Source organism: Nomascus leucogenys, chromosome 7b (genome assembly GCF_006542625.1).
Source record: "Nomascus leucogenys isolate Asia chromosome 7b, Asia_NLE_v1, whole genome shotgun sequence".
Classification (NCBI taxonomy): domain Eukaryota; kingdom Metazoa; phylum Chordata; class Mammalia; order Primates; family Hylobatidae; genus Nomascus; species Nomascus leucogenys.
Window position 1 is genome coordinate 66,924,434 of NC_044387.1, and position 13,878 is coordinate 66,938,311.

The 13,878-nt window shown below is 37.8% G+C and overlaps 1 protein-coding gene across 2 annotated transcripts in view; it reads right to left on the reverse strand.

Moving 5' to 3' along the window:
* Positions 1-13,878, reverse strand: part of SLC10A7 (solute carrier family 10 member 7) — a 257,106-nt gene that overhangs the window by 17,371 nt on the left and 225,857 nt on the right. For both annotated transcript variants that reach the window (XM_003257779.2, XM_012507958.2), the window contains exon 10: positions 10,876-10,949. In XM_003257779.2, the coding sequence (XP_003257827.1) occupies positions 10,876-10,949 (74 nt within the window). The remainder of the gene's footprint in view (positions 1-10,875; positions 10,950-13,878) is intronic.

Here is a 13,878-nt window from a genome sequence, read left to right on the forward strand (position 1 = left end):
CAACCTGGTTTATAGTGTCTGGTTCAATTAAGAGAACTTCTAGGAAGAGACATGACCAAATAAATAATTGGAGAGATGCAACTCTGAAAGGACAATTGTTTTTTATCGATCTCTGTTTGCAAGTTGAAATTGAGAGATATAAACTTCAAGTGGATGGGCTCTCCTGGGTGAGAGTCTTCACTTCAAATGCGGTAGATGAGTGTTGTTTTATGATGCACATTTTAGTACTGCTAGAGGCAGACTTTCTAAATATTACTAATAATAATAATAAACAAATCCCTCTGCAACTGACAGTGAGTGCACAGATGAACAGGGATTTCCAGGCAACAGGCCATTCTGGTCTTCTGGATGTGGCAAAGTCTTCATCAGAAGGGACAAGCTCCAGAACAACAGAAAGTGTGCCCCTCATTTCTTTGGAATTCCCCTTTCAGGAGCACTGAGGGCATGTGAGTTGATTTTTAATGGGTAAAATTAATCTTTTTAGAGCTATCTCTATTATAAGGTATTTTTTAGTTTGAAATTAATATGAAACTACGGAATTAAAAGCTTCTAATGCTAAGAGCTGTCATTAGGAAACACAGTGACAAGGATTCAATATACTGTGAGGTGCCACCGTACAATATGTGGGATTTTTCATGTCTCCTTGCCATTGAGCTGTAGGTGACAACTGCAGGTAGAGCTTAGCTACAATGAAGCTGACACATGCAAGCACTTGGCCCCTCTTGTTCCTGCTCCATCACTCAGGCTGAGCGAGCAGCAGAGAGCTAACATGCCACTCATAGGTACTTCTGGAGGGCTGGGTGGTGTGATGGAAAGGACGTGGGCTTTGAAATTAGAGACCTGAATTTAAATCCTCACTGTGCCACCCACCAGCTATGTAAGCAGATGATCTTACCCTAACCCCCCTCAGTTTCCGCATCTGACTCAAATGAGGTTAAAATAACTATCTCGAAGGGTGGTTAGAGGTTTCAAGTGAGACAGTGTATGGGAAGTACCTAGTATGGTACCTGGCATAGAGTGAGCATCCCCAAAATGATAGCTATTAGGATTATTATTGTTGTTGTTGTTGTGATTATTATTATTATAAGAAGTAGCATTATGAAATAGTATTATGGGGCTCAAATTTAGCAGTCTACCAGGACTGGCCAGGGAGGGGCTTGTCACTAAGATCATTCAGGATGAGGTGTGCAGCACTTCTAAAACACTGCAGATGGTGATGCTGTGGACTGCCCTGGGAGCGTAAACTTCCTCCCGCTGATGCTGCCCAAACTCCCACTGGCCTCATCTGTTTACAAGCCCTGTATTCTTGGTAAGTGCTCATGATCATATTTGGTCTACTGCCCCTTTCAGAGCACTGACTTCTGGGAAGCAGTGATTCCATCTCCTGTTCTTTCTTTAAAAAAATTCTTTCTACAGTAATTGTGTTGTCAGAGTTTTAAAAAAATCACATAGGTCCCCTTTCATAAAGGGATTTATGTAAGGATAACTTTCAAATGGCATTCTGAATTTATTTTAAATATGCTTCAGTTTTGCCCTCAGCCTGCCAGGAAGACATGATCTTAAAGAAAGGAAGCCCCTTCTGGAGGGAGTGCTAGGTATTTTGGGCACTAAATGGATGGTTCTCTTTTGTTCAGATTATACTTTTTTTTTGAGACGGAGTCTCACTCTGTCACCCAGGCTGGAATGCAGTGGCATGATCTTGGCTCACTGCAACCTCTGCCTCCCGGGTTCAAGCGATTCTCTTGCCTCAGCTTCCCAAGTAGCTGGGATTACAGGTGCCTGCCAACACGCCTGGCTAATTTTTGTATTTTTAGTAGAGACAGGGTTTCACCATGTTGGCCAGGATGGTCTCAGTCTCTTTACCTCAGGTGATCTGCCAGCCTCAGCCTCCCAAAGTTCTGGGATTACAGGCATGAGCCACCGTGCCTGGCCTAGATTATACCTTATATTAATAAAATACTGGCATACTTTTACATCCAAATACTGTCGTTTAACCAGATTAATACAAATGAAACTCAAAAGGACATTTGAAGTTAGGCAAAATATGGTAACCCCAACTATAAATTAGAAAAACTGGAGCGAGGTTTTTAATCCTTCCTAGACAGGACCACAATATCATATATTGAAACCATGGAATGAGGAAGAAGATGATTCCCGGAAATTAGGGTCCGGGCCTACTGCATTTTTTTAAAATGATTGCTTATTATTATACAATACTTAGTACTATGTCATAAGCAGTTATGTCGTAAGGATATTCTTTTGGCTGATGATGGAATATAAAGTATTTAAAAGTGGGGTATACTGTGGCCAGGCTAAAGTAAGAAAAGCAACAATCAACCACCCAGAGTTGACTGAAACTGGTTCCTACCGTCATCAAAATGCACCTACACAAAACCTGACTGAATATTCTGCTAGATCAAAGCTTCCCTAAGAATCTGGGTGCATGAGCTAGCACATCTGAAACCTGAGAGGTGACTCTAGATGTCAATAATGAGTGGCTTTCAAACTTTAATGTGCATGATACCCTCTTTTGACATATGTTACATGTGTCAGACATCAGGGTTTTATCCTTAAAATTCAGAATCAGTAGGCTTGAACAAATCTGTTTTGTTTTTTAATTTTTATTTCTTTTAAGAAACAATGTGCTATAATTTTGAGGATCACTCTTTGAGAAAGGCCTGTCTACGGTGTCCATCCAAAGGGCTCAAGATTCTAAAGCTACATACTTAGGCCCTTCAAAATCAGAATTATTGAATAGTAGAGCTAGAAGAGCCCCAGAGATCATCTAGTCTGAACTTTTCATAGCCAGTGCACCACAGGGTTGAGATGTTTCACAGCACAGGGCTCTTTCTGCAGAACTCTCACTACAGCTTAGCATGGTGGCTAATAGCTAGGCCTGGGCTTGGTTTCTGGCTCTGCCACTTGGGATCATGTGACTTGGGCAAGTTATGGATCACTTGGGAACTTCCCTTATCTAGTGTGATTGTGGAAGTCATGTGAGCTGGTGCCCACAAAGTACTTATGGGAAATGACCTACACCAAGCCGGTCATGTATAAGTTCCGGATTCTTTCCAGCAGATAAGGTATAAGCAGGAGATAAGGTATTCCAGCAGATAAGGCCAAAGGAAGTTTAAGGTAGGTGAAGCTTAGCTGTACTACTATAATTTTGCCAGCAGGTTTCAATGAAAGTAAGTTGTTGCCCCCATAGAAGTTTTTCTTATTTTTTTTTTAAACTCAACATATACTAGTAGTTCAACACAAAAATATTTTATGCAAACTACCCTATAAAATGGCAGTCTCAGCTTGGACCTTTTAGGTGCTCTCAGAGCACCTTGCATGAGAGGGTCCCTCAAAGCTACATAATGACATTCCAGAGCAGAATTTGGTGATCTTCCAGTCAGGTTCAGGAAACCACAGATCCTCCCAACAGTAGCTGGACATAAAATGAGGTAGGGATCACTCCAGCACATCCCTGATGGTTTCATATGCAGACTATGGGATTTGCCAGATTCTTATAGCAAGTGGGAAGTCTCTCTCAAACTTTTATGCAGTCCACATATCAATGAGAACCCATTTATTACATTTATCATGCAAAGTAACAAGTCAATAATTTCACCAATCAAAATAATGAATTTCTGAATTCATTCTGCTAATTAGTAAGGTCTCTGGTTGATAGAGATATAACAAAAGTATTTGTTGTAGCTGCCTCTGGAGTGAGTATTTCCTTTCTGATAAAGCTGTGGCTAAACACTACAGTGAGAATTTTCTATTAGAGAAATTGGCTGTTCCTGGCACTGAAGTCTAACAAGTACATGCATAATTACCACACTGTCCACAGAGAAGTATTTTAAAGTAAACTACTTTATGTAACTAGCACTTAGCACAATGTTTACCTATTAAATACCCAATTAATGTTTGCTGCTGTTATTACTATTGCAAATGTGTTGAGTAAATCAAAAAAGGTATAAAAACTGTTATATAAGCTGAATAAAATAATAATCTAAATAAAAGTTATCTTACATTATGCAAATTAAGAATCACTTTAAGTCTTAATTTAGCTCTGCTTCCTACCTGGTATCAGAAATTTCGGTTAGAGTTCAGTGAAGGCCTGGTGCAGTGGCTCATACCTGTAATCCCAGTGCTTTGAGAGGCTGAGGTGGGAGGATCGCTTGAGGCCAGGAGTTTAAGATCAGCCTGGGCAACATAACGAGGCCCCCGTCTCTATAAAAAAATTTTTAAAAATTAGCCAGGCATGGTAGCTCAGGCCTGTAGTCCCAGTACTCAGGAGACTGAGGCAGGAGGATGGTCGGAGCCCAGGAGTTGGAGGCTGCAGTGAGCTATGATCAGGCCACTGCACTCCAGCCTGAGTGAGAGTAAGACTCCATCTAAAAAAAAAAAAAAAAAAAAAAAAAATCCGCGGAAAAAGAGAGAGCATAAGCCAAAGCCTACGTGGTGACTATTTGAGGAAGAAGATAAAACTTTCTCGCTAAGCAAGCTATAAAGCAATCTTTTTTAGACCTTGGATTATGACCCATTAGTGAGCTGCAAAATCAATTCTAGATCACATTGTAAAATATATTTCTAAATGTAGATTGTGGTTAAAAACATTTGACGTGGAGGAAGAAGAGGAGGAATAGAGCATGAGAGTATCAGGGCGAACATCTGGCATATCATTAAGATGAATGATACTTGAGGGTCAAGCTGGAGATCTTTCAGAGAAGCTTTAATATCTTTAATTTCATACCTGCTGTCTAGAACCCTGGGAACTTTCTAAATTTTGATTACAAAGTCTAGATATGCTAGCAATGATTTTCAGATACCATATTCAGAATAAAAAATCCAAACCAAAAATAGTTCAAAAATCTCTAAAGAATATTATTGTATCACTTTGTTTGAGAACTTCCATTTCTCTCTTTCTTTATGTGGATCAGAAAATAATAGCACAAAATGACAGACACTCCCTCACTTTTCTTTAGCCTGGGGGTAAAAATCTACTAGGTCCATAATTTTAGCAGCATCTTTAAGAATCTGTCAAATGGCAAAGACTCCCAAACTGCCTTTCCTCACAGAACTGTAACTCTGAAGGAAATTGCATGACAGAAATATATTTATGGCTACACTCCAAAGATAGTCTTCTATTTTCTGTCGTTTCTCTGGATTTCTATTTCAACTTTAATGGGTTATTGTGAAACAGCAATGTGGCTCTTAGTTTGCAAGAATGGAGTGCATACAGTGTTGCCTCATGAAAGGTAAGGCTGGCTCACTAGATCTACTTTAAATAGAATATAACTTTTTATTAATAATAAAGAAAATGTAAGAAATGAGTATCAGTTTATGACTGGGCCACATGGAGATATATGTTTATAGGAGCAATTACAGATGTTAAGTATTTTAGAACTGTCTTATAACCAGCAGTGTAATCAGAAATAATTTTCTTTTTAAACAATTAATAAAACAATTCAAACCCATGCCAAGATGAAACATTTATAATACTTGGATCCAGTAAAGGAATTTTTGGTCTTCAAAGTGTTTTCATGTCCTATAATCCAATGAAATTCTGGAAGTTAGGAGGCCTGGAATATAGTTTCTGGGATATGATCTGGGATAAGTTTAAAGATTTTTTTTCTATGCTTTCATTTATTTGTATGCACAATAAGGCAACAATTACTGACTTGCTAATATTCAAGATTGTTTAGGTAACATTATCTACAGGGTTAAGAGCTTTGACCTTTTAGACCAACTGTAGAGTAGTTTTATTAAGATAAGATTCTTTATGTACCAAGTAGAATAGGCTTTGTGTGAAAATAATACCAGAAATGCAAACTTTTGTATTTCAAATCAATTTCCTCTTGACAAAATGACTCAAATGTTATTAAATGAGATTTTTAGCCCGAGTTGTAGGTAATTCTTTAACATTTCTAAGAAACTTCCAATCAAATGGAAAACATGATCCTTTTAAGATTGTGTTTCTCCTAAGACAGTTTGGAGGGTCTGAAGGTATTTTTTAACCTCTTTAGGAAGAAGCTATAGACATATTTCCTTTCCTGTAATATGTTAACATTATTTATATAACTATTCTTTTCAAGAACTTATTTCCTTTGCACACATAATAGGGAAACTTGTTATTTCATAGAAAAGAAATATCAGTCACAGACTCACAGAAACTTAATACTGGAAGGGATCTCAAGTATCATTTTGTGCATCTTCTCATTGTATGGATGAGGAAATGAGACCTATGGCAATTAAGTGATTTGTTCCAGCTTTTGGTGAGAGAACTGGAACAGGAATCCAGACTAGAATCAGGGATGTGCTCTTTATCCTATGTCTACCAGAAAGCTATATTCTTTTAGCTTAATGCATAGGTTCTTGTCATAGTTCAGCTGTGTAACTGCAACTAGACCCATAATTAAGTACATATAAACAATGTAAGAAATAGTTGCCTTGATTTGCCTTTGTACACAAATGACTGTAAATGGCAAGATATACAGTGGACTTTTAATAAGCATTGATGATGATACTCTAATATTTAATTAGCATTCATTCAATTCAGAAGTACTTTTGGAAATAAGAAATTTGGAGTCTTGCCATTGACTGCTAATAGTCAGCTGACATACTCTGAGGTTATGTGCTTTCAGTTTGCTATTTAATAACATTAAAAACTAACACAAACATGCTTAACTTAAGGACCTCAAATGTCCTGAAACATTTGCTTGCTAAGTGTTGTGAGAAAGTTTTCTGCATATATTGGAACTCTAGATAAGCAAAGTGATTTGAATACTCAAGAGAAAAAGATAAATAAGATGAAAGTAAAATGCCAATTCCACAGGATATCTTGGATCTAATTTCTTTCTTGATGAGATCTATTGACCGACTGTGCACTGAGCCATTATTAACTAGGATACAAGCTGTTCTTCAATCTCTGCTATGTAAAATATCTTTTCACTATTATATAAAAATGGCCATCAAACTAGAGAATAATTTGAGAGAGTACATGGCTTTTATGGCAACCCACAGCAAGTGATGCTGTCTTGACAAAATATAAAATTACCTCCAACCCTGAGCTGAAACTATAGGAGAGCAGCAAACAAGCCCTGTAGTATTGTTTTAGATGAAGCACAGTGATAGCTCTGCACTTCCTTCAGGCCTCCTCTTTCTTCCTGAACGAACTCCAGGGAATGGCATCATGTCAGGCTTTCCAGATGGATTATGTGAAGCCATAGCTCAATGTCATTTTCAATAGGAAGCCTCATAATTAAAGGTCAAATAGTCACTTCATCTGCAATCAATCAATAGAAAAAGTACTAATACCAAGAACTAATCAATCAATGGCAAACGCACTAATAAAAGCAATGAATCAAATTCAGCATGTGTGTAGATGCAAGTACAAGGAAGAGATCGAGATAGGGCAAAAGCAAGAACAATAAAATAAATCGAAGGTGTATACAAGAGAATACTAAGAAAGCTTCTCAAGCAAGAGTTTTCATCTTTGGTTTATTAGTTACATGGTTGCCTCTTGGCCTGCAATGATTTATTCTTAAATACAAATACTAGATATAATAATGAATGGTATTTTATATTTCACTTAATGTATTCTATGTGAGATGTTAAAGATGTGTATACACATATATACACACATATATATAAAATCAGAAGAAATACTATGATAGTGACTGCAAAGGGAAAGATGCATTTTTAAAGTGCCAAATAGGTATATTATAATCTGTTATATTTCATCTTTGTGTCAGCAGTGACAGAAAATATAACTCTAACTGATATTACCTAAAATTTCCCCTTGCTTTCTGGACTATGAAGTCCTCATACTCTTTCTGATGTTCTTGCATTTCCATGCAGGGATGTTGATATCGTGGAGGCTGTGTGTGTATGGGATCAAGCGGTATGTGAGAAAGCTCTATACTTTCCACTCAATTTTTCTGTGAGCCTTAAACTGCTTTAAAAAAATAAAGTTTATTAAAAATAAAAACAAACAAAAAAGAATTTCCATTAGGACTATTATCAGCCTATATCTCAGGTCACTGTCACGGCGTATCCTCTGTATCAGAGATGTCAGGTCACCAGTAGATCCATGCATTGGATCTTGTGAAATGGATACAGTAAATTTATAGTGCTTAACAAGAACATTCTAGCATTAGCATCTAAACATCCCTTGCTGTATGGGGAAATAGCGGTGATCTGTCTGGGATAAGGGAAGCAGCAAAGAGGGCATTTTCATAAATACTATGTAAGAGACTGCAAGACAGAAGCCAAATATGATCAAGGGATGACAGAATATTGGAGTTGGAAGTAAAATTACCTAATTTTAGAACCAAGGAAACTGAGGCCCAGGAAAGTATCAGTGGAAGAGCCAGGATGACTATTTAGGTCTTATAATTCCAAGACAGCCTATCTCTATCATGTTATGAAAGTAGCTAAGGATTACATAGATATTACACTAGTACAGCATCTTATTGGAGGATCTATTTCTTGGTAGAACACTGCAAAAGCAAACAGAAATCCAATTTAACCCAACCCTTTTTAGCAAAACAACTACTTCATAGCACCTATCTGTTTGCTTGAAAATTAGCTTTTGGAAAGTATAAAGGACAGAAAAATATGACTTTAGGATTAAGAAAAATAAAAAGACAAAAAACGCCGAATGGGTAGATATTCTGCTTATAGAAAAGCACACTGATCACACTGCTGTATGCTTCTTGGGTATGCATTTTGCTCTTTGTTCAGCACAACCAGCTCTAGCACAGAACAGAGAAACAGAGAAAACCCTTTCTGGTTTTCCTGACTAAAGCAAGTCCTTAAAAGTATCCCAGAACTTAAAGTAAAATAAAAAAAAAAAAGAAGAAAAATAAGAACAATCTTCAAAATAGAAAAAAAAAGTGGGTCAGGTTTGCAAGCCCATTGCAGAAACGTGGGAATGTATTTGGGGCAGCCATGGTTCAGCCTATGCTCTAAGGATACAGGCTCATTCGATCCCTGCACTCTGTGTATCTGAGGAGTCTGGCAGCATCTGCCTCTGGACTCACTAACTTTATAAAAGTCCCTCTGGTTTTAGAAGACCTGAGACACCAGACAGTACGTGACAATAACACACGGGAAAGAAGTGTAAGATGATTTCCTTGAGGTCAACAACTGAAACACACTTGTTACATGAAAATCTACAAGACAGGATCAGGAGACTAGAACCTTGGGAGTGTTAACATAGTTGTAACTAACATAGTTATTAGTAATCAATAAGAATAGCTACACCTTATAGAGTACTCACCAAGTACCAGGCAGCACAGCAAGCTATTAGATGGGCTCTCTCATGTAGTCCATAGCAATCTATTTACAGTATGATTATTGTACACATCTTGTCATTTATTGACTACCTATTATCTATCAAGTGCTGTGCCAGGTACTTAACAAATTTAAACTTTAATCTTTACAACAACCTTACAAAATGAGTGTTATTCTGCCCTTTCTACAGATGAAAAGGTTAAGGTTCAGGGAAGTTAACTGATTTGTCCAGGATCACAAAATTAGGATTGGAATATGGCTTCTAAGACTGTGTCAACTTCAATTTAATGATGATTATAGCTACACAAATACAAAAATAGAGCAGTGCATAGACAATATATATATATATATATATATATATATTATTCAAATAAGCTGAAGCTCTCAATAACAACTGCTCCTAAGGGTTTGTCCAATTTCTAAATCATTTTCCAAACTTGGTAAGACTGACAGTAGACTATCAGACAAATATGTTTGGGATTAACAAAAACATTATGAAACGTCTTCATTTTCCAGTTCACAGACTGAATTTCCTTAACATAGGCAGACTAAGAACATTGTAATGATTCTTCATTCCCTTAAGTGACTCATGTGCTAAAATGTGGAGAAATTTTTTTTTTAATTATTATACTTTAGGTTTTAGGGTACATGTGCACAATGTGCAGGTTTGTTACATATGTATCCATGTGCTGTGTTGGTTTGCTGCACCCATTAACTCGTCATTTAGCGTTAGGTATATCTCCTAATGCTGTCCCTCCCCCCTCCCCCCAACCCACAACAGTCCCCGGAGTGTGATGTTCCCCTTCCTGTGTCCATGAGTTCTCATTGTTCAATTCCTACCTAATATGAGTTTTTGCCGTAACATGCCCACCACCCCAAGGAGTTTGTGACTGAGGTATAGTTCAATAAAGCTTCTGATTACTTAATGACTTTTAATGACTAAAAACATAGATTCCGGATGTCTAACAGGTTATTGGGATAATGCCACTAATTGGATACAGCTAAGTAGAAAATAGCACTTTTCTTCTTAATCCATTTTTGTCCATTAAATAAATACTTATTTCACTTTTAGTGCTAATCTGATTGAGTTAATGATAACTATATTGTTTCTTTATAGAAATAACATTCAGAAATAAGCATCAAACTAATGTCAATATCAAATTAGAGTAATAACATTATTTCCGCCTTGCTCTGAGCTACTGGAAAATAAGTTAATCTCTTCCGGGGACAACTCTAGGGCCTGCCAAAGCAAAGTTTTTGCCAATTCCCTATTTAGAAGTAGTTTCTACAGCATCTCCACCCCTGCTCTAATGTTAACATTCTACATTGGTAATCTTTTATGAGAATTGAAAACATGATTATAAATTAAGCTAAGTTTTACAGTATTAATTTTGGCCCACAGAGATTTGTTTAATCAAATAACTGAATTTCAAAGCAATGACCCACCCTCACTTTGCTACTGTTCCTTATCTAACTGTGTGGACAACACCCCATTCCACTTAATTTCAAGAGTTCTTTGAATTTCAAAATCATAAGATGTAACTATATGAGGGTAATAGGTGGTTTTTAACTCTGTGAATCACTTACCCAATGTGAGGGATTTGTGTGTAGAACAGAAAATGATAGCCACTGTGTCTGCTGGTGTGAAACCCGAATTATTCCTAGGGGCAAAAAAAGATTTTGACAAATACTTTTATAAAAAGCCAATTTAACACATCCAAAATCAAATGTAGTACCTACCTTTATGTTAACATCCCTTTGATCAATCCTGGTGACAGTAGTAATTCTACACCCAAATGTACAGAAGTGTCTGGATTTCTTTTTAGAGAACCACTTCTGAGTCATTTATCCATGAAAAGGAGAACAGCTGTAAAAATGTGTGGTGGAGGTTGCCTAAGATCACGTATATAATCAGCCCCTGGAGCAGGACTGATTATAAAAATAATGCAACAAGGAACTCTAAGTCTCTAGGTTACTACTTGAAATTTACCCAGTGGCTTGAAAGGATTAATGTATCTCCAAAAACGCTTTTTTCAAGGAGCAACACATCCTTTTGGTAGCAAACACACACTTAAGAAATACATGGTATGAACAAATATTTAACATCATATATTTTAGTAAAAACAAATTATCATTTTTTGAGCAGTATCATGTATAGGCACTTCTCTAATGTCTTTACATGTAAAAGCAACAACCCCAAAAAGGCAAGTGATGCAATGTTCTTATTTACAGATGAGAAAACTGAGGCACACAGAAGTGTATAACATACTCAGGGCCCATGGTAGTAAGTGACAGAGCCAGGATTCAAATAGAGTCTAGTTCCTAGGCCTGTGTTCTTAATTACTGTATTCTACTATTGTTATATACTATGTTAAACATTAAAAAAAACCTCACCGAGTCAAAACTAATTAAATGTTATGGGGAGTCAGTACTGGGAATTGGATGTCATAATCAGATTTCCTGCTTTAGGTAATAAGGGTTTAGAAAGCCAAAAAAGTTAAAAATGTCATTGTTATGATTGTGCCCTTATATTTTAGAAACTATTCTTTCCTGCAGAGTCAGGATATCAGGATTTGACTATATAGAGTCTATTCATTCCCTGCTCTGAACTCTGACAGAAGAGTTAGCAAATGGAAAAATGTTCTAGAAACTGACTCCATGTATACAGTTGCAGATGTAACAATGTACCTGAATTTTAAGGCTCCCTAATGAAAGAGACCCAATCATTTCCCTTAGTAATCTCATCCCCATGTACTACTTTTGCTGGGAGAAAACTCTTCCCTAAATAGATCCCACATCCTGTTTTTCTTGTTGTATACTCACAGGAGGAGAGAGGAGTCCCCTCAACTCCCCCCCGGCCCCCCCATCACCCCACCCCACTTCCTCATCCCCTGTGCCTGTGTCAAGAGAATATTTAAAATGGCCTTTGGTCTCTCTTCTGAAAAGGCATGCATGTTTCTGCTTCCTAACCGGTCGTACTTCTAAGCTCTTTCTTGATAACTTTCAAACTGAATTTTTGGTGTCTCACTTCAGTTGAGGATTCCCCATGGATGCATATCATATACTCTTATTGACTATAATAAGACTGGTTTAATTGTTTCTACATTTTATTCTCATATTGATATTGTAACACCATTCTTGTTTTTTAAACATTGCACTACATGGCTTTCATATTTCTTCATCCCTTTATTCCTCACAGTAGGCCTAATGGGGAAGGAGTTCTATAAGGTTCTGTAAATGCATGGGCTGAGAGATTAAAGCACTACAGATATACATGAGAAAGAGGAGAGGAGAGAGAAATAGAGTGCCTTTCAGCTGAAAGAGAAGGATCACCTCTAGCTTGGCAGGGAAAGTAGGAGATGATGATAGAGCACAAATAACCTTCTGGGAAAAAATAACAATTGAGCTGAGCCTTAAAGAATAGATTTAGATATGTGCAGATGTGTGTTTTAGATAGGGGACAGGGAGACTGTAGTATGGGAGTGTGGGGCAGTTGGCAAAGAACAGATTCTTCAGGCTGACTTGTGTGCAGGGACATTGGCTTATGATCAGGAGTATGGAGTTGATATGATGGGATAAGGGGAACTGCTGAAGGACTTGGGACAGTAGAATGACATGAGTAGATCCATTCTTAAGGAGAAACGATCACACAGCATGGTGTAACACTGAAGATGGTGAGGCTGGGCAGGAAGCAGGCAGCTCTAAGGGCCTAAAGAATCAGAGTGAAGACAGGAGATGGTGGAAAGAGACATGGAGATAGGATGAAAAGAATTTCTTTTAACTTCTGTGCAATAGTACCTCCCAACAGTTCAAGAGTGCAGGCTTTTGGAGCAAACACACCTGATTTTAATTCCAGGCCATTCTTTTTCTCATATGTAGAATGAGTATAAGACCGTCTGACTCTTAGGATCAATTGTGGGGATAAATGCCAATGCTTGTTAAGAATGTGGCACAATGTAAATGTTGAACACAAGCTAGGGGATATTGATATTATTATTATTGCTTTGAGAGAGAAGGAAGAATCAAAGAGCAATTAGAAATTTTGAGCATATGGAACCAAGAGGAGCATTAAGGAAACAGAGTATTAAAGAGGAGGCTCAGTGAGCCTTGGGAAGGAGGCCAAGGAGTTGATGCTGATGTATACTGGATTTGTGAGAAGGTCTGAGTTTGTAGTGGTAAAAAAGACTGTGTTTGGAGTGGTGAGAAGGACTGAACTTGGAGTGGTGAAAAGGACTGAACTTGGAGTGGTGAGAAAGACTGTGTTTGGACTGGTGAGAAGGACTGTGTTTGGAGTGGTGAGAAGGACTGTGTTTGGAGTGGTGAGAAGGACTGTGTTTGGAGTGGTGAGAAGGACTGTTTGGAGTGGTGAGAAGGACTGAGTTTGGAGTGGTGAGAAGGACTCTGGAGTGGTGAGAAGGACTGAGTTTGGAGTGGTGAGAAGGACTGTGTTTGGAGTGGTGAGAAGGACTGAGTTTGGAGTGGTGAGAAGGACTGAGTTTGGAGTGGTGAGAAGGACTCTGGAGTGGTGAGAAGGACTGTGTTTGGAGTGGTGAGAAGGACTGAGTTTGGAGTGGTGAGAAGGACTGTTTG